Genomic DNA, 27,434 nt, shown 5'->3' with positions numbered 1-27,434 from the left:
CCGGGATCAGGGCACCCCAGGCGGGCCCCCATCCCCAGCACACAGCCTGACACCAGCGAGTGCCACAACCCCAGGGGTGGCAGCCTGCACTGCGCTGTCACATGCCCACCTGCTGCTTTGGAGCTAACTACTTACAGCAAAGACTAAGAGTTCACATAAATTCTCAAATAAATTATCTTCAAATGATATTAAACAATGGTTTGGGGTTGGGCATTTTTGAGAGAGTTTTATTAAAGATACTACACCAAAATCTTGTACTCCATAATATTTTCATCACTCACAAACTAACTTGCTTAAAAATGTAATTTATAGAAAAACATCTGCCAAATTAAACCTAAAAAAACATACATATTACACACTTCTGGACAATCTGCATGTTAGCAAAGAATTTGTTTTATTATTCAACCTGAACATATACTTAAACAAAGAACATACTCATGAAACAGGACACACTCCTTGATTATGGCACACCTCAAACTACTTGGACTAAAGGAAAACTAGTGCAATTGTTTAATTGCATCTAACAACAGAACAATAAAAATGACTTTGTATTCCTTTGTTTTTTGTTCTTTTTTTTCCAAACCCATTCCATTTGTTCTCTTCTCTTCTCTCCTCAACAAAACCTCCAGTGGTTAGTCCTGGAGCACTGACATTGCATGAAGCAGATTCCCCATGGGCTGGTCCATGTTACACAGAAGCATGCAAAGGAGGATACTGCAGCATTTGCAATGCAAATCTATTAAATACGTTATAAATGAACAAGGTGTCCCTTTAACACTGCAATTCTAGAGCCTTTATCTGTGGTGGAAGTTTCCAGTGTATTCATTATAAAACAGCATACAATCAGAAACAAACAAGGAATTTTGCAAATTGTTTGTGTTTGCAGCTAGTAAATCTTTCTGAGAGCTGTGTCTAGCGCCGAAACCAAAGCCAGCTATTGAGTAGCCAGAAAGCTACAGTAATGGAATACATGATCATTTCCCTCTTAGCACGCTCTTTGTTCTCTTCTTCCAGGAGCTGGAGACGGCGATTAAGTTTGATTATCTAAAAACAAATAAAGGCTTTCATTATTTCATTACAAGTTGCCACACTTTCTAGAAGCTTCTGAATAACCATGTAAAATTAGTATCTCAAACAGATGGATGGATGTTAAACAGTTGATAATTTGACCTTCTCTCTTCAATCAGTAGTGATCAGATCCTGCAGTCCCTATTATTTAGGAACAGAAACAGAGTCAGATTCTGCAGACTCCCAGAACAGGACATGGTACGTGAGGGCAGTCCAGCAGGGGCACAGAGAGGAGCCCTTGCCTTGCCTGTTGGGGGGACCTTTGTAGTCACAGAGAAAACCTTCCCCATTTTACCACTACAGCTTTGTGCTAATGTTGTCACTACTGTGTTTTACATACCTGTCTTCTTAGGGAGGCAGCATCTACGACTGTCATGTCATCTGGGGTTCCCTCGAGCGTCGTTTCAAAGCTGGAGAGAGTGTATCTAGCAAATGAAGGACAGGGCTCAGCTATGTCAGCCATGCAGATCAGCAAGTACCATATTTTATCAACATTCTAGTAGATTTATATTTTGGTGATGATGGAGACAAGAATTACAATTTCTTTTTGCAGCTGTTACAGAATTGCATTTCAATAGGGTCCTAACTGAGTAAAGCACAAAGAGATATGAAGTAGGTTAGTGGTTGACTAAATTCGGATTGATTGCTCTCCACATGTAAAATTCTCCACACAGACAAACTTCCTTCTGACACAGTTCCTCAAAAGACCATTTCCAGTTAACTGATTCATGAAACATGAACATTGCCTGACCTAAAGTGCCAAAGCTGCAAGAGACCTGGCCAGAGTAGAAATAACTAGACTTGCAAAGTCTTATGCTCAGTACCTACTTCAATATCCAAAGAGGACACTTACCGAGATTAAGAACCTCAGTCACATCAATCTCTGTATTTTAGGCAGAGAATCTGGCAAACAAAGCCCAGTGCAGAGTCACTCACTGCTTGCTGAACTTTGTGTGCATTTGAAAGTTTGCTCCCAGAGCACTCTCAGTTTTCTGAATGCAGCAATTCAGAAAGAGCATTATTCCAACTCCAGGACAAGTTAAATAAATAAAGAACATTTATTATCAGTTCAAAAGTGGCAGAAAGTCTTTATAGGTTTTTATTTTGATCATACAAGTGCTAGCTCTTAACCAGATTCATTTCCAACAACTAAACAGGTAAAGCAGTTTCTGATCCTCCACCTACTCCTGAGCTTCTCACTTTGTGTCTTAAAACCTCCATTTCCAGTATCAGCTCCCCCTGACTTCCATTCTCATGAGGACCTGTGTACAACTGCTGCAGTCAGCTTACATGGAGCAAAATAATGTCAAGGCTACTGAATTCCCATCAACAAATACACCTAAAAGAACATTAAGTATTTAATGACAGTTAATCTTGAACTAATAAGAATATGAGTAGAATTCATGGAGTTTGCAGAATGCCCTTAAATGCAGAAACTACTTTTGCATTTGCAGGTTCTCCCATCACTTTCCTGAAACTTCTCTAGAATGCCGTCAGAAAACCAAAGAGATTTCTGATAAGGGTGTTTTTGTAGCTATTTTTTTGTTAGCAGTACATGGTAAAAAAAGTAGAAAATTCCACCAGATCTAAAGCACAGCTGTCCCTCACTCTCTCCTGGGAAAGGCAGGGTCAGCATTTCAGTGAGATGCACAAGGCTCCCTCCCAGCTCACATAACAGTGTATGACTGCTGCTCCACAATTTCCAGACCTTCCCAAGTATTGAATCAAGAGGGTTACCAGCAAAAACCCCCTTGAGATCACTCTTAGACCATTTCAGAAACTGAATTCCTGAGTTAGAGAAGAATCATCTGTTTGAATCCAGTTTCTACTTACACCCAAATCTAACCTCCACTTCCATGAAAACACTGAAGTCTGAAAGGCAAACAGGAAAAATGGATGTGAAAGGACTTTTTTCCCCATCATCCTGACCATGGGATTATGTGTCAATCTCTTACCCAGTTCCACTGAAATGATGTCAATCTGCCAAGACAATGGCAGTGAAGGGGCCTCCAGGTACAACCAACAATCACAGGCTGAGAACACCTCCAAATTAGGTGAGGTAAGGCCAAATTTTCTAGTAAGCTCCCTATGAAATAGCAAATACTTGAACTATACAGCTCATGTAATGTAAGAGCCTCCCCCCAGGCATTAATCTGAGGCAGAGTTCTGAGCACATTGTATCTACCAGAAAACTGAGATCTTGCAGGTGACTTGGATGGGGAAGGAATAAAGTCCTGAAATACCTCAAGAGTTGAGAGGCAGCATAAAAATGAGCACTGTGCTTTAAAATAACATTGCTGAGAAGAGGGAAATAGAAATCTGAATTTTAGAATTAGTGGATCATGACTAACAAAAAAATGCTCTTTACCTGGTGTTGTCATGATGAGGGTTAGAGGAGGTGGTAGCAGCTGACCCACCACGTAACATTGGCCTACAGCAGGATTTTGTAGAGTGAAAGCACAAGACAGAAACAGGAAATGACAAACAAGAGATAAGATGTAAAACACAAAGATCAAAGGAACATCAAAATACTTCCAGATATACTTTATATTTCAATATAACTTCTACAGTTTATTTGGTTGTAAATTGCGCTTTCATATTTCTCTCATTCAAATTTAATCAACACTGAATGTTTTTGCAGCTAAGACACATAAGCAAATTTTTGATGAAGCAGATTTGGAGAAGCTTGATTTACAGAAGACAAACAGGTGGAATAGAAATTTAGCCTTAAAAAATAAATACGGGGAACTTCAGGTTAAAAAAAATTAAATTACCCCCCCAAATCTAACACCTCACCTAACAATAACAGGAAATCAATAAATGTACTAGATGTAATTATAAAAGCCCTTTTAATCACCCTCTGCTCCCTGCAGGGAAAGGGGAGATTTGTATTTCCTGCATTCGTCTATGCTAGATGTAATTCAGAAACCTGAGCTGGCAGCCTAAGGGCTATGTATAACCTGGAGAGAGGGAGATCTGTCCAGGAAGTGACTACAGCCTTCAAGCACATCTCTTGAACATCCTTACAAGTGCTGCTCTTCTCCCTTTTTTTTCTGGGCAGGGAGGAAGAAAAGGTAGAGCTTTTTTAACTGCTGCAACTTTCTAATATACATGAAGTTTGCAAGGAGAAGTTGCTGTATTGCAGCTCAGCAGCAGCACCCTCTGACAAGCTGGCACTCTTGTTTCCAGTGCCTCTGTAATGAGGCATTGGGTTCCACACCACAGGTGTGCAACAACTGCAGGAGCCTGAAATCTCAATCTCCTTCATTTTCCCAATGCCAACTGGAGATACTTGTACCATGCATTTAACCCACATGTACTGCAGGCTATAAAACTGAAGACAATCCAGGTATGAAAATCTTTACAGCAGGTCCATGTAGGAGGCAGAGCTTTGGTGCCACGGTGGCTGGGAGATCTGAGACCAGCCAGAACCATGCAAAAATATCACAGCCACCAGGTTCACTTCAAAAGATCAGGATCTAGGAGCCTTGGCAAACTCTGCTACCTAACTATTTATTGGGACCAGGTCCTAGTCTAGTTAGCACCAGAAGTGCATACAACTTCTCCTTTCTAGCACTTAGGCCAGCATGATTTGTTTTACAAAACACAAAGCCCCATTTCTGATACATGCAATGTATGAATGTTCTTACCTAAATGTACAAGGTCTTGCAGAAAGTTATCCAAAAAAACCTATTCATAACCAGAGAAATAATTCAGCTGGTCTAAAATCTTCTCTGACAGATGCCACAACTAAATACTTTGAGACAGTGTAAGAAATTGAACAAAGAGCAGCTAAGGAGAAGGCCACAGAATTTCTCTGAGAACTTCAGTCACCTATAACTAACTGGCAGATATGTGAATGCCAGAGCCAGAACCCAGCAGGCACTGCCCACACCATCTGACACAGGACATTTGGATTCTGTGTAAGGAGAACAACAATCTCAAGTGCTCTCTAAATTCAACTTCCGTGCTATCTTTTGGCAAACAAAGTTTTACAGCTGTTGTAGAATTTATCAATCCTAATTCACAACTACCCTTCCCAAGGAAAGCCACAGGCTTGGAGACAGCTGAGGGCGACAGCAAGGCGCAAACCCAGAGCACTCTGAGACCTGTGCAAGGCAGGAACTCAAACTGAAGTCTTTGATCCTACTTCCCAACACAGCCAGGCTCTTAAGATGCTGCAGGTGATTTCTTCCTTTTCTTTACAGGTCACTTTTTATTTCATTACAGATGGACCCAAAAGGAATACCACAATATTGCCCCATCTCTTCTACTTGTTTGGGTTTTTTATATCAACACAGAATTTATTACATTGATCACAGTGGCCTCATAACTGAGAGCTTTACCCCCAAATTAGCAGTAAGTTTTTTGGCAAATACAGAATGTACAAGTATAATATAGGCAAGACATTAAATGCATGGCCTCCTTTAAAAAATAAGTGTACATTAGAACTCTGAATTTTCTGGCTACTTCTGTCAATTCCATCCTAAACATTAGTGCATGATCAGAAGAAGCCATAACACCAAGGTCATGTGTACTCCCTGCAAACACAGCAGCAACCTCAAACTTGAAGGGAATGCTCAGGAATACAATTTAATACCAGTGGGAAAACAGGCAGTAAGGCAAGGAGCAGCTGAACCTGTCTGTCTCCTGCTGCTTCCACAGTGAGGATGCAACCCTAAACACATGGTCTGGGAGGAAAACAACCGGGGGGGACAAACCTCATCTCCTGAACCATCATTACCCCAGGCCAGAGTCAAGGGTGGCCCTCTCTGATGGTCATAACTCGCTTCCCATTCTATTTCTACAATCTTTAACTTTCTCAATATGAAAATGATCTTATAAAATCTCAGGATGTGACTATGTGGGTGAAGTTTGGCATTTTAAAAGGATAGTGTTTTTTTAAAAAAGGACTATCCTAAAGAAAAGAAATCGTAAATTGCCATACTCTTTCCTCCTAAATAAAATGTACTGACACAAGAGATGAGTCAGTTTAGATAAAGTACAGATTTCAAAACAAGTCTATGCAGATATGAAATTGTCTCCTTTTCCTGCATTTAAGACATCACTAAAATCTCCTTAAATGCATAGGGGTTTTTGGGGGCTTGTTTGTTTGGCTGGTTTGTTTTCAGATTTTCTTCTGCTGCCTAGAGCATAAAAGATCAGTCTTTAAAGGACACTAGGGGTAGGTCCTACAGTCATGCCACAGAAATTGAAACAGAAAAATGGTTAGAACTAGAAACCAAAACTGACCTATTGTCCTTGTCCAAGCTGAAGGAAATGCAAGAGTAAACAGTGATCATTAAATTGTAGCTCATTTAAATAATCCTTTATGTGAGCAGTGCTGGCTGAGCTAGGCATAACTCATTATCTGCAGCAGTACCATCAGCACCTACCGTTAGCAGTTTTAGTAGATTGGAAAATGTTTGGGGGGGGAAAAAAAGACAAGCTATAAAACAAGTTAAAAATATTTCCAGTGAGTAACACACAGCCAGATCTTGTTAGCTTTAAAAGATCTCTTCAAGTATTAAGCATAAAATGTTAAAATAGGTAAGGCTTGGAGAAAGAAAACACATTACACAGAGCAAAAGAACAGAGTGCAGGTTTAGAGCAATTTAAAATGAATAATATTTTGCAACCATGCAAGTGGATCATCCAAATTTCACATTCCCACGCCAGCTGTAATGGTGGGTGTGTAAACACCCAGCCACAAAGAATACACTTTCACCTTATTGCAAAGTTCATTATTTTAGCACCTACTTATTCATAGGTGACTAGAAGCAGGTTTCCCATTTCTTCTAGAAGGTTAGTAAGAACATCTTGAAAATTAACTCAAACCAGGATGAGTTTAATTGCAGCTTTTCAAGTATTCAGAATCCTAGAATTTTTCTGAGAATTGAACTAAGTTGAAAGTGTATGTATATGGATTTGTTTTCCAGAATCCAAGAAAACACAGGCAAGAGCATGCATAAGAGAAGCCAGGAATAAAACCTGTTAGCTTCACAGCAGACTGGGAAAAGGGCTACAGTTCCAATCTATATTTTAACAAGGACTCTTGGCACAGGATCCTTAAGTGCTACTGTTCATAGACAGTACAATTTCTTCTTATCTGGGAGCTTTAATTTGGCAAAACAAATTTATAATTGTATAATTTTAATGTTGATAAGGGGGAAAAAGTACTGATGCCCAACTGTTGATAGATAGGCACCAAAATTTTAACAGCTACAGCCTGGCATTTCACAGGATTAAATAATTCATTAGTTAAGCACCCAACCCGCAGTATTTCAAGAGACTCTGTGCAGCTGATTTTGCTTGTTTTTCTGAGTCCCAGTCTAAGAACACAAAGGCCAAAAATACTGAAGTTCTTTGCAATTCAGGAATGTTAATATGGGCATTTATATATTGTCAGGTCAGCAAACATGGTGAGCTACAGGAGGTGCCAGTTTGGAAAGTGACTGCAAACCCACAGACATTCACAGTAAGATTGGCTTGATAGTCACATTTCATTACCAAAACAACTAGAGAGCAAATAATTTAAACTTCACACTACACACAGTAAGTGTGCTGCTAAGATAAGATAGCAGAGGCACATGGCAAATTTCAAAGAACTTGCTAGCACAGGCCACACTGAAGGGCTGCAGGAGAAATGAGCAGTTCCTCCCAGTGATCTTCCCAATTATTTCCACTAAATTCAACCTCCTGGCAATCCCTGGGGGTCTGAGCTAGCCCTACACTGGAGGCTGTGTGCAATTGTTACCTGAACTTCTGTGCTGGCATACAACTAGCCTGGAAATTGCTTTTAGTAAATGAATATTGCCATTGTTAGTCTTTAGGAATGTCTCTATAGTATTAAACATGCTGTTCTTGGAACGCTTCCAAATCCCAAATCCAGACAGTCTAAGGATACACCAAGTGAGCAAAATTCCACTGAAGAGAATGGAAATAACTACACAGGGATTACCATGAGGCTTGTTCTGGCTCATTACTCTCCAAGTGTCAGGTAATCCATAAAATCAGAGACAGCAATAATCAGAGCAGCAACCAAATCCCCGGTGTCCCCTGCCCTTCCTGCTCTCAGCATCCAGGGTGGCCACCATCAGTCATGTGGCCAACAGAGAGAATTACTCCCAAAATAAACCATGACAGTTTCAAGTCATGACATATTATCCAAGTAGTCTACAATGCCTTTTAATATTCTACCCTCTTTCTGCACATTTTTTAATGCTTCATGACATCATCAACCCAATCTTATTGGTTTGCACCCCTGCTCACCAACAGAGAAGCAGAAGACAAGGCTTGTAAATTTGCAGGCTCAGGGTCAAGTATTCATTGCAGAATACACTGATAATCTTGGACCAGCAAAACCCCTTGCAGCCACAGGCTAACCCTTCCTATGAAGATTTTTATTTGGAAGGAAACCAAAACAATGCTGTATTTGAAACAGAAGCATTTTGAAATGTGAATTTTGGACATTTAAATTGCTTATGAATATTGAAAGCAAAGGAAAGCAAAAGCAAATAATTTCATCTCATTGTTGTGTAAACAGAAACCAAAGTCCACTAAAAAGGAGAAAAGAAAAACAAAGCAGCAGAAGCTGGCAGAACCAGTGACAACCAATCACCTGCGGTTTTCATCCAGCACATCCAAGACCTGCTGGTAAGCCCTACGAGTGGAAGACTGGATAAACGACAAAATGCCACGAGCAGAGTAAAGATTAATTCCATCTTCAGGTAACATATTGGGAGGACAGACACGGGCCTGTTGCAGTGATGGGGTCACACTGTTTGTACAAGCATAGTAAATGAAGAGAGAAACACTAGAGTCAGATTTTAAATGAAAAAAAAAAGCTTTTCAGATAGACCCCATTCCAAAATGCTTATTGCTTGCTTTTGGTTTACCCTTCTCCCACCACTGTAAGGTAACACTCCCAAATTCCAGTAGTGTGGTGATTATGAGCTGCATTTACATATGTTCACCAGAAACACACACAGGTAGTAATAAGGACACAGTTTTGATCTGTTATACAAGTTAGTCCTAGAAAGTGCTTGTACAGCTAAATCTGTACCTGCTGCAGTCAGTGTTCAAGTCCTCACTTGACATCAATCAGAGGAGTGTTTTTACAAGCACTGGCATTTTAAGAAAATCCTACACATCATCTCTCTTCAAAACACAAGCCTTTTTCGATAAGGAAAATCTCACACAGAACCCCTTCAAAAATTTTTTTTGGAAGCTGTGATCAAGACAGTATTTTGATTTGCATATGAACAAGTTTAAAGGCAAAATGCAACACATTCTAAAAATAGTACAAAATTCACATCCCAGTGGCAATGAATTACATGATCTAACATGTTGACTATGATGCAAAAAATATTATTTAAAATATGCAGGACTGGATTTCAACCATGGCCATTTGGATTATATCAAACTGGATTATATCAGAGAGAAAATAGCTTTGATAAGCTGCCTACGATTTGCTTACGTTTCTTTACATTCAAAGTGACTTTATTCACTTTTCCTGTACACAGCAAGATTTTTTTTTTAATCTGGAAACTTTATTAGAGGTGAGATGCTTTTTTAGTAGGAATTAATTAGTGTTAATTTAATGTAAATATTAACACACATGCAAACCAAGTGCAAGCCACTGTACCCTTTAAATCTTGGGTTAGTTTTTATTCCAAGATTAGCACCCATAATTCAACACATTTCCTTGCCACTTTGCTTTGCTACAACAGCTTTGGACTTAAAATGTCAATCTTTTTGACTTTGGCTTTTTAATAAAATATTAATGCTGAGTACTTGGAAGTTGGTTTGGTATTTGGCTAATCTCAAGCTGGGTCAGAATTCTGTGGCTACTCTTACTTTGAACAGAGATGCTCTGCACGTGGCTGGCAGCAAGATCACAAAAGTGAGCAGGACAGAAAACTCCACTGAACAGACTGAATCAAAGAATGTGACAGGAATGTCACCTCTGCCACAGCAGAGCTCAGCCATCCTGGGCCCCAGGGGACACCCACAGACTGCAGCACCTGGGCCTTGGCTGATACTGGTCATTGTTACCTCAAGGGCAGGCAGCTTCTCAGGCTGCCACAGACCCCATTGCAGTAAATATCTGGTTGCTTCCTTACAGCTTTTATTGTTCTCCCACACTTGTAGAATCCACCTTTCTTCTATATTTATGATGACTTCTATTTTGTAATCAATAGTAGTGGTCACACCCACACATTTTACTATGGAACTGCACTAGAAATGCCAATATTCAGCTGAAAAATATCAAGCAGCAGGGGCAAGTTCGAAATATTGCCATTAAAATGAATTTATCAGAATTTTTACTTCTTGTGGATTTGCTGGATTGAGGCAAATGAGGGAAGAGTTAAGGCTTGAAATCACAGTATATTTTGCATTAAAACTAATTTCTCCTGTACATCACTTCAGAGATGTGCAGAATAGGGTAAAAGACAACTTAATAAAAAAACGCAGCAAATAATATTTAAACATATTACAAAACAGAAAAAATTGTGGAATTCCTGTTGTCCAGAATGGTATTAGTATAAATACTATAGTAATGATTTTTGCATACAAAGATTTCTGTACATACTAAAAAGATCCTAATAAATTATAAAAGCAAACCCAAAAAAGCCCAGTTTTAACTAAAACTGTACAGAATTCTTTAGCATTAAGTTACATGTGCTGATTAAATTCAAAGTTATATAATAAGGAAAAAATCAGAAACAAGAATAGTTCTATGAAGGGCACAAAGGCCATGACTGGGGGTTGGAGAGAGAAGCAAAATTTTTCTTCTGAAAATTTTGCTTTTTTAGGATTTGAAATTGCTGTCCTGTAAGCATCTGGCAGTCTTTTGGACTATGTCAGAGACCATGGAGAAGAAATATTATGAAGCAATTACCTGATACAAATCAGCCCTGATAACATAAGAGAAAAAAAATCTCTGCCATAAGGAAACTCTCTAATATGTAATGTAAGCACTTATCATTAGACATTGTGGCTATCCCCCCTTCCCCACTCCATTTCCAGTGAAATGGTCCTAGTTGTAGGTATAATTTTGTTTCTCATCTCCGAAAATAATTCCTTATATATAGCTCCAGCCAGTGTAACCTCCCTGGTTTCAGACACCAGTCAATTCCAGAGCTTGGAACCAAAACAGACAGGATGAAATTACAGACACGACTATGAAAGAGTACAGTAGCATGTTGCTATATGCAGTTTTAGCTTAGCAGCAATCTCCCCTAAACCTCCTCAAAGCATTTGTGGTGTACTCAGGCTTTATTTCAGGTATTTTTCTGACTTGCAGTTCTGGTAGCATTAAATTAGAGGTAAACAGAGAACTAATTAAGGTTACTTGGAATTCAAGCACATAGAGAGACATGCACACCATCACCTTTTCCTCCACGACTTGCAAGAAGAACAGAATTTCTCAAACGGTGAAATTGAACTCTGTAGAAAGATGTGTTATTCAAAGGAAAAGGCTGGAGCAAAAAGAAAATTAAGTGCTGCCCAGTTTTCCATGCACTCTTGGTGATTTGGTGACTTCCAGCAGAGAAGTGGAATCCTTGCATTCAGCATTGGCTGGCAATGACCAACAAAAAGCTTTGTTTCTCCAGCTATACAAAACTAGCCAAAGAACAGAGTGTCAAACAAGTTAAAGATAATTTGAAATTTTATCTCCCTTTCATTGACTGTCAGGTGTTTTTCCCTGTGCTCTTTACAGAAGAAAACAATTTGGCCAAGTTTGAGAAACCCTGAAGCAAAATTAGAAGCAACACATTCAGTGTAGCTGTTTCAGATTTTATATTCTAAGCTAGAGGTTTAGTACTGCAGAGAGCTACAGAATTATTCACACTCTTGCTTTTCATACACCAGGGAAGGTTCAGGCTTACGTGCAATCCTTAGTCGAAAGAGGTGACTGGAACCGTGGCATTTTATTTCTTGGGACAGTATCTGATCTGTGCCACCTTGAATAATAATTGTAATCTCTTAAGTAAGCATCCTTAGAAAAAGAGGGATTGTAGTTTAGAGAGTTGTCATTATTGCCACACAGACAGTTATTGTACCAGCAGGTACTTGTTAGTCCCAGGATTTCTAAGAGCATTAGAGAATTACTGACTTTAATGAAGCTCAGCTGCCAAAAAGTCCTCAGAACTGTCTTTGCATGCACTGGATGACAAGAAGAGAAAGACAATGCAAGAGAAACCACTATTTGTGCATGTCAAGAACACTGTGACAGGGAGCCCAGCCAACTCTCACTTGCACCACCTATTCCAGAATGTTTGGTTTTGTCACTTTCTAAGTCAAGCCTTGGAATTTCACACAGTACATCTGAACATTCTGTCCAAGGAGGACAACAGTGTCCTAGACTAAAACTTGAGAACTGTAATCATATTTTGAAAACAAAGGTTTTAAAAGGCAGTGCTCCAAGCACCTCTTCAATCCTCATCACAGCATCTGAGCAGTTCATGTGGACTTCCTCTTCTATTTGAAGATGTGAACCAAACCAAAGCACAAAAACAAAGAGCTGATTTTTGTCAAGGTAGAGCACCACAGCATTTGTTAGTGAAGAAGAAAACTATTTTTTTCAGCCAACAACACTGGATATAAGAACTTCAGGAGCAGCTAGTATTCTTGTAATTAACTGTAATTAACTGGAAAACTAGTATTTCCAAATGGTAAAGGAATTCCAAGGTGATATAAATGAGGCAACAGCCGCACAATAACATTTTCTGTAGTACAAAGAATAGATTTACATGAAACTTTTGAGTTTGTTTTTTTTTTTGCAGTTTACACTGTATGTCCTGAGGGCTTAAACTGTGAGGAAACAAGAGCCAAGAGGTTACTTTTCCACCAAGCACAGAAGGCCTGGCCTTCCTGCATTTGTGGAAGCCACACAGGTTCCACTGTGACCGTGGCTCTGAATTCCTAAAACATTCTCCTGAGAGGTAGGCAGCTACAAAGTCACATTCTCCACCTGGAGAGTGACAAAACCCAGATGAGGAAGAAATGCCAGACTCAGCATCAGAGTGCCAGAGCATGTTCGAAGTGATTTCTTTCTTTGGATCCTATTGAATCAGAAGAAGCAATTGTGACAGAAAAAGAAACTGTGATTTCAAAGCAGATGATCTAGCATTAGACACAGCGTAACTTCTGTCGTAAGATAACAGGCACCTGGGAGGACAAGAGAAAAAGGAAGTTCTACTAAAATACATTATCTGCAGGTCAGAAGTGCAGAATACTGCAATGAAGAAGGATATCTTCCACATGGGCAGTAGAGAATACAGATCTGAAGGCTCAATATCATCTAGCTGTTATTTATCTTACAAGCAAGAGAAGAGATCCTGGATCAATCAAAAAGATACAATAGAAGGTGCTTGGCATTGGAACTATGATTTATATGACAGACCTTATCAAGCACTAGCGTGGGTATCAAGAGAGGAAAACTAATCTCCAGGTGTGTAATAATTTCCTGGATTTTGTAAATGATAAACTGAGTCATGCCAGCTGCAAGTCATATTTTCCTTCATCATAGGCTTTTTAAATTTACAGGATTCCAGGTGCCCATTGTATTGCTGAGCCTCTGAAGGATTGATAGAAGATGAAAATACCATGACAGCAAATAACATTCAGACCATGTAAACCCAGTAATTCTATATATAAACTACTGAGTGACAGCAAAGCACAGGACAGCAAATTTTACAGATTTAGGATTTTCCAATTCAATAAGTCCAGACACGCGAGAAATCTGACAGCAACTACAGGCAGAGCTGATCTTACTGTTTTCTCAGATGGCTGGCATGGCCCATGACTTTTGGAAGACTAAACTAACACAGGGTTCAAGTGTAAAGCAATTTTAAGAAATTGCAAGAATTTCTTTACCAACTGTTTTTTGCTTTTAAGTGCAATACATCAAAGACTGGCAAAGCAGAGCTGGCAGCATCAAAGGCAGAAATATTTCCACGGGAAGCTCCCATCACATGAAGACCATGGTACTCCAGCAGGTACCATGTCCAAACTGCCAGATGGGCAAGAGAAAGCCACTCTGAAGTGACATTACAGTGTGTGCAGTCCAGTGGGACATTACTGGGTAAGTGACACCACAGGGAGCTTGGACACTGAGGAGGCTGATAGAACACCCAGAGACTGAGCTGGTCAGGCACTTAAAGATGGGAATCTGAGTTTTGCCAGCTCAATAAATGTGTGTGACTCTGCAGACCTGAGCACCTAGATATGTGCAATCTATAAACTTATATGAACCCAAAGCCTGATCCAATAAGAAGCGGAAGATATGAAGCAATATTTCCATAAATATCTGGAAGAGAAGGAGAAGTGTAACATGTGTGGAACATGCATCAGAGTACATTTCATTGTAGCCAAATTAACAGGTGGACAGATATGTGGTACACACAGTACCTCCTAGTGCCCATGATGCCAACAGAAGAAAACAGGCATTTCTAGGGCATACTTCACTTGATCTACTTTAGACTAAAAATAGGTAGACCCTAAGTAGGCTATGCACTTATTTCCCTCTAGTTTCTGAAAATTAAGTTTGATGGTGAACTAGCAATATTGTTATACAGTCTACATTGGGACAGATGAATCCCATCTTTCAAATCTTAAATTTAAAGTCTCTTCTAAGGCAAGTATTCCTTATGGCAGCTGTATTAAAATTCATACATAAAAGATTCCTAAGTGTTATATTGCAAAACCACTTATTTCCAGGTGGAAAGATGCTGTCACTCAGAATAAGGCATGATTAATCCAAGACTATCATATCTAATAAAAATTTACAGACATATATGTCTTCAGATGGCACCCTAAGAACTGCAGCCTTGGATGGTAACAATGGATGAAGTTTCCATTTCTAAGTGCTCCTTGCCATTTTGGTCAGAAAAGATTAAGATGTATATACTCACAGATTCCAATAAATGTAGTACAGTGACACCACAGAAAAATTACTTATTCTAATATTTATGAGGAAATAAAAATATTTCTTCTCCAATGAATGAAAATCATTATAATATTAACAGTGGGAGAATTGGGAACATTTTGATGCACAAAGAATGCCATTTCCTGAAAATTCAGGGGGGAAAGATATTGTACCAACTCAGAAACTGAAAAATCTCCTGAAATAACAATTCCTGGTAAGTGGTGAAACCAACTGTGAGCCACAAACACTTCCACCCATCCCCTGCAAGAAGTCACCTACCTAAACAAAACCCGTAGAAGAGAAGAAAAAGGCTGGTGTTATAATAGTTAAATGATGTTCTTGGCACAACATAGAAAACATGAGCTGGGCAAAGCAGTAAGGAGGAGGTGAGGAAGGAGGGTGGGTGTCCCAGAGGGGCAGCAGAGGCCCTGCAGGGCTGCACTCACATGGAGTCGTTGCGGGCCAGCTGCCCGTTCTGCCGCGTGGCGTTCTCGCTCATGGAGCGCTCTCGCTTCAGCCTTCCCACCGCGCGCACCTGCACCCGGGAGCAAAGGACACATCACAGCCAGAGGGCCCCGGGACACAGCTCTGTGCTCTGCAGGCCTGTCACCCACATCTGCCCTCACACACAAAGGCACATTTCCAGGGGTTTCACAGGGATTAGGGGGAAAACAGCAGATGACAGATGTGATGCTGGTACGTGTAAAATCAAGCTCCACACTTACAGCAACCCTGCTGTTACCCATCCGTGTGACCTGATGTCAAAATTATGAACCAACAGAATTTCCAATATTCTCTGGAGATACTCAAAGCCCCCTGGACACAATCCTGAGTAACATGCTCTAGGATGACCTGCTGAGGGAGGCTGGACTATATCAACTCCAGTGGTCCCTTCCAGTCTTACCCATTCTGGAATTACTTCCCACCACCAGAGATAAATATATTTCTGTTCTATTTTAAAAGCCTATAGAATATGCAGCGTCATAAATAATTTTCTGTTTTTAAAGTGTCAGTTGCCATTGTTCACCTGGATGCCAATGCTATACCATTATTTGAAGTTGTTTTTTTAGAGTTTTGTTAAAACTCAGCAACTCTGTGTGGCGTTATATCATCTGGCTATGAAGTCCTAAGCCCAGAAGTTAACCAGATACATTATAATGTATAACTATATACAAGAATCTTACATTTTTCTGATACTTTATAAATCAAAAAAACCTTACAGCTTTCTCTTCATCACAAGGATTTTTTTGTTAGAAATATTTTGAATAGTTCTAATTATGATCTTATTTTTGTAAGTAGTGAGTAAGCTTGCTGAGCATGGCAATTCCAGGCCATCTGCCACTTCAAAGTCTAAACAGAACTACTATAGTGCTAATAAAAATATTTTTGTATTTTCCCCACATATGTCAGCAGCAGGTTGATCTGCACTACAGTAGAGAAATCATTGGTCATTTCACTTTCTTTAGCAGAATGCTTCTTATCTAAGGAAAAAGCAAAATAAGTACTGGCCTCTTCACTCTGAGGTGTCTGCTGTGGAGGTTTTTCTAGGTCCAAAAAATCTAGCGGTCGATCACTAAGAGAAATAACACGGGGAGGAGTTTTCAATGCCAGTGGTTTGAATGGAGTAGACTGAAGAATGTCAAGGTCTGTTGGTCTGGAAAATGGAATGTCTTCACTATTACCTGCAAGAACATCAATTGTCAACAGAAAGCAAATTGTTCTGAGGCCTGAAGGCCTGTGCCTAAAGTTCAAAAGGACATCATAGCAGTGACTTCTCCTGCCTATGCCAAATGATGAGGTATAACCTCCTTTAACCTCCTTATATGTTAAAAACTGCTCTTGAAGTGCTCATAAAGACCACATTGACACTTATTTGAGCAGCTTCTCTGAGGAAAATGATCCTGAGTAACCCTGAACCACATAAAATGTTATGCAAGTGAGAGCACTCAAGACACAGTCCTATCAGTGTCTTTGACTGGGGACATCAAAGCATAAAATATATGCATGTCACACATTTTGCAAACTTGTTAGACTTTCCTCAGGTCTGGATATGTCACTGTAAAGCCCATGACCACAAATACTAAACTAATATTGATAGAGTCCACTCATAATAGACAGATTATCAACAAAATTAGCACTCTAATTAAAATCAAATACGTTTTGCATGACAAATATAAAGTCCATCCCCAAAATTTGTTACAGTTACTTTAGCTTACAGTTAATTACTAAAAATCAGGTGTAAATCAATAAACAGTAATTTTTTCTCCAAAAATAGCCTAGTAAGATGAAACATCAGCAATTAAACCTTCTGTTCATAATTAATTCATCACTGTCTCCATTATAAGCTACACCAAAACTATTCATGAAACATTTTCAGACCTTAAAAAACTTCCCAAGTTAAAGAGCTTTAACTATTTAAACACCAGAAAGCATTTTACAGGTTATTCTTTCAAAAAACACCTATCAGTATATATTTTTTCCATCCAGAAATCAAGGGAACTAAATCAAGTTTTCACCTGAGTGCGATGCAGACATACCTGCCACTACAATCCGCTCTGGAACCTGCATGGTTACACTGGCATTTGGGAATCCTTCCAGGCTGTTCTTGTCCAGGTCAGAGTTTTGAGGAGCCACCTTGAGCTTCTCGGGGACCCTCATGCGCTGGCTGATGCCCTCGGTGTATTCCATCTCGTACTGCAGCCGGTTCATCTCGGCCATCTCGGCAGCCGGCGACGGGAACGCCGCCCCGCTCATCCTGCAAGGCAACGCAGCGCTGGCACAGGGACACGCACCCAGCAGCAGGGGGACAGGAGGTGCTGTGCTCAGGGCACCAGGGAAAGGGGAGATCAGAACTGAAGGGTCTCATTTAAAGGAGCAAACTGCGCAGTGAAATTCATAGCAGGCGTAGTCACAAAGTGCTGGGAGGCACAGGCAATGAAAGAAGAACAAAGTGATGCTGTAGACAATGCTCAAATTGAGGGTTCTCAAATTGAGCCATGACAAATAAAAAACAAAAACAAACCAACCTGGAAATTCTGCAGGCAAGGTACTATTCCTGCACTGGCTGACAGAAATAGAAACATAAACAAACACATCAAAGAATCGGTAGGATTGGTAGGAAATCTATTCAGGATTGGTGAGAAATCTAAATTACTGATTTGCATTTACAGAAATCCAGCATACTTGTGGTTGAGAAAATGGCTGAAGTCTCACAAAACTGCATGTTGAGGCATGGGAAGACAGAAAGGACTCGGCCTGGGCAGGAGCCTCCTGCTCACTGTCAGTCACCCAGATCTTACAAGGACAAAGTTCCTTATCAACAGCCTGTCAAATCAGCTTGAAAACTGAGAATATTCATAACCCTTCCCAAGTGCAGCAATTCTTTAAACTTCTCACTTCTATATTTTTCTGTAAATTAACATCTTACTTTTGTGGAACTGATACAAGATGAGGAGGAGAAAGAACAAGACTTTATTTAAACTTAAAAGCATTTGCCAATACTTTATATATCCATTTTCCTAGAAAAGCAGTGGAATTTCCAATGAAGCAGTGGATGAGTTCCCTAGAAACTGGGCTGTGAGAGACTTACCAATGCAATTGCTGGGAGTTGTGTCAAAGACCAATCTAACTGGGGGTCTGAAGGTAGATTTAGGTCGAGAGAAAAAGAAATCCTAGAGCTGTGGCTGGGGGTGGCTGGAAAGGGACCTCAGACAGCTGGGAGGAGCTGATTGCATGGGCACCTTGCTGATGGCTCAGACCCAGATAATGGCTGTGGGCTTGGTTACCAGACACCCTGAAGCTGCATTTGGAGGGGGCTGGAAAGGGGCTCCCAAAGGAAACACTGAGCTGCAAGAACTGGCTGTGGGAAACTTTTCATCCAGGCAACAGCTGGGGAGCTTGTCAGCAGCTCACATTGCAATGATGTTTTTTTAGGGTTAGAATATGAAAACAAAGTTTCTAGACATATATATACATACACAACATGTAGATATGGCTTACATTGGCAAACCTGCCTATGCAAAGCATGGCTTAGTCTAGCACAAAATCTATGAGTGGTGTTGCTTAAGTAGGTCCCTGAATGAAGTAACCCATCCTGGCAAAAAGGCAGGGTTTGCCACTAAAATTGCAGCTACATTCCTTTACTATTTTTGGCTCAAGGCCACGCCTGCCGCTGTGTGTGCACTGCTGAGCTGAACGTGCAGAGCACAGAGGCCTCAGTGCAGAGCAGCCCCGGGCAGGTGAGCCAGCCCAAACCCTCCCTCCCACCATCCCACAAGCAATTCTTCCACATTTACCAGTAAAACCTTGAAGAACCCTCAGGCAAAGGAGAGAAGCACAGAGAAGGATCTGGACTGTGTAACACACGACTGCACACACACTGAGTGTGATCACCTGGCAGTCCATCCTGTGAGTCTCAGTGTTATTTGCAAGGCTCCCCATCACCACACATCACATAAAGCATCTCAATAATCTCCAAGTGTCACTGCAGCACAGTAGGAGAACAGGTGATCAGGGAGCAGGCTAAAGATCACTGTGTAACCTTAAAAAAGGTCTATGTTAACTTTAAAAAAATTAGTTTTAAAGGAAATACTTGAAGTGCTGCACATTATTAATTATCACAGTTTTTATCAAGTGAAAGAAAGTGAAACAACCCATTTAATTAGGAATAAACACTTTATAGCAGTTCAAGAGGTGCTTAAGCATCTGTCACTTCCAAAACGTTAACCTTTTCACATGGAGTTTTTTTCATCCCTGCCCTTTGATTTTACAGACTAGATTTGCACCCCTTGCAAGACATTGGCTTGATCAGCCAGTGACATGAACAAAATACACAGCCATGTGAAATTTCTAAATTCCAAAAGGCGCCTTTCATTTCAAACACTGTCTGTGATCAGTGAAGCATTTCCCAATCTCATAAAAATCCTAATGTCAACAGAGAGACCAAATTTTAAGAACTTCCAGTACCCAGAGTATCAACTGGCAGCAGCTTTAGGCACACTTATTGCTCACATGTGACAAAAGGTGTTTCCCTGCTTCACTCTCATTTGGAAACACCTGGCTGGCTCCAAGTTTAGTGATCCAGTATCCCTGCCCTGCAGCAGTGTTTCCACCACAGCTTGGTGAGGCTTTTGGACACAAGTCTGCTTGCACAACAACTGCTTTCCAGCTGCAAGGCAAAACCTACACAAAGCCAGAGAGCAGCAGAAAGTATTTATAAACCAAATAGCACTGTGTGGGTTTAGCAGTGCTTGCCAAGGCCCTACAGATGCAAAACCTCAATATCTTCCTACTCTCCTCTACTTTGTGCCAGAGAACTGGAGAACTGGATTTGCTATCAAAGTGATTTCAAATTTTACCCCTTTTTACAGGAGACCAGCAGAACAGAAACAATGAGATCTCAGCAACAAATAAAACATCTTAACAAAGCTTCTGAACAAAGCAAAGTTATGTTTTCTGCAATGTCCTTGTTATACAAAGCATTTTACAGAAAGCATTAATAATAAATCAGGAGACTGAGGATTTTAAAATTGATATTTACAGAACTAAGTACCTCTTAAAAAGGCATGATAATAGAAGTCTGAGAATGATAAGACAATAAAAATCCAATCACAAATACAGGATAAATAGAAAATGGCTGATGTGCAAATGAGCATCAAGCGCATTTAATGAAAGAAAAAAAGAAAGGAAAAATCCAGAGGATGATAAGGCAAGAGAGGAAAAAAAAGGTTATTAATAGTGAACTACATGTTCAGAAAGGCACAGAAGAACCTCCCTCTCCTAAACAAGAACAGAAGAGATGAGGCTGAAGCAATGCATACCAATGTGAGGGACGACTGTCTGGCAGCATTTTGGCCATAATCAGGCATTGGCCATATCTGTGCTGCAACTGCGAATGCTCTGCACAGTGTGGAGCCCCAGATACAAGAAGAGGAGCTCTGGTAACAGTATAGTTCTGACAGCACGGAGCTCAGCGAGGTTTTACCACTCACACCAAACTGTAGCTTCTCCAGCTCCATTACTGTTTGTTCCTGATGTGGCTACTTCACAGATCCTCGGCTCACGTGCACATAAGATACAAAGTGTTCCCTTGGCAAACACCCAGTTATCCTTGGACGAGGAAAAGGGGGAAGAGGAAGACTCAGAGCAAAGTTGAGGACGCGAATTAAGGACCCAAAAGACCTTATTCTGGGGCGCTGTAACTGAATACAGATCAGAGAGACCGGGAACTACAAAAGGACAAATGGAACAATCTGAGGGAAAGGAGCACCAGGGCCAGGCTAAACTGAAAGCTGCTCTGCAGAGCTCAGTTACAGGCGCTGAACTTAAACAATGCTCGGGCCCCTCTCCGCAGCACTGGGATGACATCAACAAAATGCACCTGGGACACACGGGCAAGGCTGTATGATCACAAACCACTAAATACTCTGTTCTTTCAAGCCGGTTTACTCCAGCAGAATGCTTTAACACAAAATACTTAATTTTTTTTTTTTAATAAGAAAAAAATGCTGGAGAACGTTAGAAGAAAAACATCGCTCTGACAACCATATTTCTGGAACACCCAACTATCCACTGTGCTGTGGCAGCACTAAAAGCATTCGGAAATAGAGGGGGTACAGGTGCTTCCTTCCCTTTATGGGGGGTCAGGGCGGCTCAGCCGATAACGTCCGGGGCAATTGGGGAGCTCGCGGCCCCCGTGTCCCCGGGCGGGCGGAGCCCCGGCACAGGCTGTGCCCTGTCCCGCTACCGAACGCTCCCACGCGACCCGGCAGCGACCCCGGCACCGGGCAGGGCCGCGGGGCACAGCCCGAGGGGCCGGGCCGGGCCGGGGGCAGCGCTGGCAGCCCGGAGCCGCTGCTGGCGGGCGGGACGGGCCCTGAGGGGGCCGGGGCTGAGCGGACGCGCGGCCGCGGGGAGCGGGGGACACACGGGCTGAAGGGGCTCCGGCTGCGAGTGCGGCGAAGGGCCGACTGCGGCCCCGCGGGCAGGCCGAGCCCTCCGAGCGGAACTGGGGCCTCTGCCGCCAGGCCCCGGAGGTCCGTACTCACCCGTGCGGCGGAAGGAAGCCGGGGAGCGCTGCCGGCCCGGCCCGGCCGGGAGCGCGTCAGGCACCGCGGCACCGCACCGCGCTCCGCGCGTCAGCCGCCAAACGCGGCTTGCGTGTCCCCATCGGCTGTCCGTAAGGGCCGCGCATCACGTGATTGGAGGCGGGCGGAAGCGGCTCTCGGCGGTGCCTCACGTGTGAGGGAGGCGGGGGCAGCCATCTTTACTGAGGGCAGCGTGTGCCGCGCAGGCGCGTTGGGGCGCCCGGCAAGGTGACCCGCGGCGCGGCCCCGGCGGGCGGGGATGGCGCAGCCCTGCCCTGGCTGGGTTCCAGCGTGAGAGCCGCGCTCGGTGCCCACACACGGAGAGGTGCCGTGTGCCCCGTGCGTGTCCGGGTGTGCGCTGAGCTCTGGCACGGGCAGGAGCCGGGGCGCTGCAGGGCGCGGGGCCCTGAGTGCTGCTCCGGGGCAGCCCCGCCTGTGCCCTGCTCTGAGCTCCGGCGGCCCTGCCCGGCCCACAGCCATCGCCGCCCCGTTACTGTCACAGAGCATGTGTCCCCAAAGGCGGGTAACAGCCGTCCCGTTCGTGCCCCGCTGACGCCCAGCGCACACGCCAGCTCTGCCCAGCAGAGCTCAAACCTTCCAAGGGGCACCATTAGCTGACCCCTCCTGATTCTCAGAGAGCCCGGGAGCAGCTGCTGCTTCATGGCATAACCCAATTTTCCAACTCCACACAGGAAAATGTAATGAAAGATGCTGTTGAATCTTTGAGGTACTTTTTAAAAAGAAGCAGGTTCAGAGCTTTCCCTATCCTTGGTTTTACGATTACAATGTTTTGGAGGTCAGAAAGCATAGCAGTTCCACCACAGAAGCATGTATTGATCAAGGGCTTGCAACTTGCTAATTCAGCTCTTCACAAATATCAACAGCACTGTTTTACATAGGCAAGTGGTCAGAAATATGATCTCCTACTAAACCACTGTTGTCTAACATTGAGAATGATAGAGTAGTTGCCTTAAGATCTTACATTTACTATTATATTTAGCTGCCTTGAAACATGAGCTGCCCCAAACACATCTTACCTGGCAATCCTCATCATTCTGTATGTGGAGTCCTCAATTTAACCTCTTCTTTAACATTTTGTAAATTATCAAAAGGATTTAGTCTTTAAAATAAAAATAAACAAGAAAACCCCAAAGCAATTATTGTCTAAAAACCTGTTCTTCAAGCGCACTAGGAATATGGCTCCTCTCCTGTAATTCCCCGTATGTAACTGTATGTTGATATCAGTTTTGTGATTGCTTTTGTTCCATCGAATGTATGGTTGTTGTTAATAAATTCAGTGGTCACAGACAAGTCACTTGAGTCATTCTGAGTGACAGGAAATCCTCCAGAAAAGCTCTGGTGGGGATTTCTAGTGTATCACATTATAAATTACCATTAGAGGGTCACAACTGTCCTTGCCCCTTTGTCTTCTGTCCCAGCTCAAAAAGAATTGTATCAGGCTTCCCCTCTCAGATATTCTTTCCATTTTTTGCATTGTGTACAGGTCCTTGCACAAGTAACTTTCTTTGACAGTTTGAAGAGTTCGCTGCAGATATCCTTGATTTTCAGATCAGCGATTTAAAAGGCCATCCTTAAGCATGTTGCATACAACACAGTTCTGCTGGTTTGTCTTCTTTATTTGCATGCTGAACTCTTGATAATATTAGGTTGTGCCTTTTTCTTTCTGCACACTCCGTGCCAAACACCACACAGCCACTCACTTCCTACATCCCACCTCACCATGGGATGGGAATCAAGAAAATAAAATAGAACTCACGTTGAGGTAACAATGGTACTATTGAAACAAAACAGTAATAATAATGATACTGCTACTAAATGTAATAAAAAGGAGAAGGAAAGAAAGGGATAAAACCCAGGTAAGACAAGTGATGACAACACAATTGCTGCCCAATGCCAAGCTGGTCCCTGATCCACCATCAGCCTCCTCTTTGCAGGTGATTCCCCCAGTCCATATACTGGCATGATGTCCTATGGCATGGAATTGCCAGTTCAGGGCACCTGTCCCAGCCATGCTTCCTCCCACGTTTCTGTGCCTCTCCTCACTGAAAGTCCTTGACTTAGGGTAAACACTACTGAGCAATAACCTAACCATCAGTGTGTTGGCAATATAAATTATCAGTTAGCAATGTAAATTCTGCTACTGAATCCAAAACAGCCCTGAACCAGCTGATAAGCAAAACCCCAGCTTATCACAGCATCCCATGTAGGAAGAAAGCTGGTATGCACAGACCCAGCTTGGGTATTCTCACTCAAGTCCTAAACATGGAGTGTGGTCCAGGTCAGAGGGAGCGAGTGTCTTTCTTATGACAAACTCCACCCCACGTGTTTTAATCAGATAACCCTTTTTTTTGTATGCCTAGTTAGTGGACAAGAGCATTAGTACTAGAAAAGGGGGGAAAAAAAAGCCAGCATGGAAATGGGTCTTTTATTTAGTCAAAATATCTTTATTTGGCTGTATTTAGCAGAATACAGCCCCCATTATTTGCTCGTTATTCCCAATTTCTCATGTGTCCATTCTTTCAGTACAATATATTAACAGCTTGCACCTCATCAGCACTTTCCAGTTAAGGCTCCCAAAGCATTTACAGACAGCAGGTAACTAATCCTCACAACAACCATTAGCAGTAGGGAAGGAAAATGATCTGCAGTTGCAGTGGGAAGTCAACATCAACTTTTCCCAAGTTTTTCTTTGATTTCCAGTGTCTAGCTTGTATTATGCCAGGCTTGACAAACATGTGTCCCTGCAGTTGTATTTCATGCTTTTGAAAGAGAGAGTCATTTTGAGCACTCAAAATCTAGAGCTATTTATCAACATCTTTCTTCAGTAACTTTTGAAGGCCACAAAAAAAAAGTGAGCAGCAGATCCAAAACTAGGAACAAGGCATAACTTCCAGTTACATGCTATACTAAGAGACATAATTCTCTGTAACTTACCTTTGGACTTCAAAGCCACAATCCATTCCCTTCTCCTTACACATTATTCTCTACTGGACACATTTCCAGCAGACTTCAGCCTCAGGTACTCACATTTGCATTTTACCAGCTAGTTTTATGGAAGTCTCCACAGTCATCAGTTCTATGTTTGGATGACTGCAATGAGCATTAAATGGAAAAAAAAATCCACCAGAACCCCAACAACCTACCAAGCAACAGGTGTGGTCTTTGAGTATTTAAAGCAAACTTCAGAGTTTATGGAAAAGTCTAGTATGTGATTGTTTTAAGGAAAATAATCTCAACCCCAGGCTTGATTCAAATGAAAGACTAAATATTAACTTGACATTAATACCTTCTTACCAGTAGTGCATCTGCAAAGAGATTCTTCATTAAACCCTGTAAATTCACAATTGTACCTTGCAAACAGAATTACTATGACTGTTCAAGCAAACAATAATTTTAAAATATCCATTCAGTTCATATAAATGATATCTTCATCTTAGCTCCATCATAAGAAACAGGCATGGAACACAGACAAAACCTTTTCTTAGTTAGGTTAACACTGAAAATTCAAACAGTCTGACAAACACGTTGCAAGTACTTTAACAGAAACAATATAAAATTTCACTAGCTTAAAAAACCATCTAAATGAGAAATCCTGGTTATTTCACTGAATTGCTAGACCCTACATTTTAAATGGTGCATTTACAGAACTATTCAGATGAATTAGGCTTCTTCACTAAATACTGAAATTCTGATAAATTGTGCAAGTATTAAAAAATATTAACATTTTAAATGTCAACATTACAATTTTAAATAGCCTTGCAAGTGCAATGTTATAAATATTAAAAAAACCTCAGAGCTACAATTTAATATAATTTATATGAGAAAATGAAAGTGCTTTTCAAGTATTTATCTTCATTTATAGTTGGATTCTCTTGTATATAAGTCAGTGCTTAGATGGTACAATTTAAATATCAGTTTTTTAAAAAATTCTGGATGCATACATTTATCTGTATGGAATAAATGGTTTCATTTGCAGATATGTGTGCTAAATATTTAAATACAGAATACAGTTTTTGATAAATATTTAAATATGAAATACTGTAAAATGGAAGTAGTATAGATTTTGTTAGCAATCACATCCTGATGGGTGTGTAATAACCTGACAATGCCATGGGAGCCCTTGAGCCATACAGTAATTGTTAATTCCAACAAAATCCCAAATTACACGGTAAATACTTTTTCTTCAGGAGAGACAAAAGCATGTGACCATAATAATTTCTGCCAAATTTGAAGAACTCGAAGACTGCATGATCAATGTCAAAAGCCATGGAATCTAAAGAAAACTTCCCAACACTTTCTTCAGTCAACCCTTAGCCACAGTCACTCTGGAGCACAGAGCCAGTGCTGTCACCACTGTCCTGCTTGCCCAGTGCTTGCTGTCACTCCCTCTCTGGCCAGTCAAGCACCATTATCATCACAGTGATACAAAAACCTTTGTATTCCTGTTTGCCAGCCAGAGCAAGGGTGAGGTACGTGGGGAGATACTTGTTTATTAGACAAGAAAACCAAACCAAAACAACTCTTAATGAATCATTATATAGTTAAAAGTGCACTGAAAATATTTCCTATTGAACCCTATCTCTCATAAGTGCCAGACTGGCATCTTAAATGATATCCACTTGAAACACTGAACATATGTAAGCTGATACAGGATTATTTAGATTGTCTTGCTGTTTGAAAAGCACATGACACAAGGCAGCATTGACATCTTTCATTAAGGATCTGGTGATGCTGTAGTTTTATGGTGAAGATGCAGCTCAGAAATGACAAGGTTCAGCAGATGTCCCTGCAGATGCCATTATAAGATTCCTCCAACAAAGTGCTTTGTCATTTGCCATAGACAAAAGTCAAACTGTTGCCCTACCTCACCACAGTGCTGCCCTGGCAATTTTTAATTTTCTTTCCAGATGCAGCAGGACTTCAATAAATTATAGCTCTTCAGAGTTAGGCAATTCTTTGTAATAAATCAGTTTTATGTTCTGTGAAGAGTGGCCAGCATTTAGATTGGTCTCTTCATGCAGACCTGACAACGACTGATGATATTCTCTAGTTGTCCTGCTTTCAAAGTTTGTGGCACAGGTCTCCTAGAAGAAAAAACCCAAACATTCCATTTTTTTTCTTTAAAAAATAGGGAGAGACAATGAGACTTTGGATATGGAATTACTGACAACAACTTGAAATTCTTGGCTCAAACATCTGTGTGCTACAAAATTACTCTGCACCTGACAAACAGGGGTGCCGAACCCGAACGGAGTTACAAAGGAAGCTTCCACAGGTTTTGCAGGCATTTGTGTCCTTGGGCACTGGGATGCAGGGAAGTTTAC

At 41.4% G+C, this 27,434-nt stretch overlaps 2 protein-coding genes across 8 annotated transcripts in view; both read right to left on the bottom strand.

The window, feature by feature from the left end:
- Window positions 1-211: 211 nt before the first annotated feature.
- Window positions 212-22,243, bottom strand: MFF (mitochondrial fission factor). 7 transcript variants are annotated; one of them, XM_064721669.1, is made up of 10 exons: window positions 22,051-22,209; window positions 17,542-17,759; window positions 16,514-16,686; window positions 15,451-15,539; window positions 11,964-12,038; window positions 8,690-8,848; window positions 6,322-6,339; window positions 3,437-3,499; window positions 1,409-1,493; window positions 212-1,044 (listed from the first exon to the last, which is right to left on the bottom strand). In XM_064721669.1, the coding sequence occupies exons 2-10, from the start codon at window positions 17,756-17,758 to the stop codon at window positions 913-915; spliced, it is 1,011 nt and encodes a 336-aa protein (XP_064577739.1). In that variant the 5' UTR covers window position 17,759; window positions 22,051-22,209; the 3' UTR covers window positions 212-912. The 7 variants fall into 7 exon arrangements, with proteins under 7 accessions (XP_064577739.1, XP_064577741.1, XP_064577742.1 ...); XM_064721671.1 differs by lacking the exon at window positions 6,322-6,339; XM_064721672.1 differs by lacking the exon at window positions 11,964-12,038.
- A 2,348-nt stretch (window positions 22,244-24,591) lies between these two features.
- Window positions 24,592-27,434, bottom strand: part of COL4A3 (collagen type IV alpha 3 chain) — a 54,576-nt gene continuing 51,733 nt past the window's right edge. Inside the window, exon 52 of the mRNA XM_064720599.1 lies at window positions 24,592-27,194. Coding sequence (XP_064576669.1) covers window positions 27,110-27,194 — 85 coding nt within the window. The 3' untranslated portion in view covers window positions 24,592-27,109. The remainder of the gene's footprint in view (window positions 27,195-27,434) is intronic.

This window comes from Zonotrichia leucophrys, chromosome 9, assembly GCF_028769735.1.
Source record: "Zonotrichia leucophrys gambelii isolate GWCS_2022_RI chromosome 9, RI_Zleu_2.0, whole genome shotgun sequence".
Lineage (NCBI taxonomy): Eukaryota > Metazoa > Chordata > Aves > Passeriformes > Passerellidae > Zonotrichia > Zonotrichia leucophrys.
Note: the sequence above shows the minus strand (reverse complement) of the source record. Positions and strands in the feature narration are given on the sequence as shown.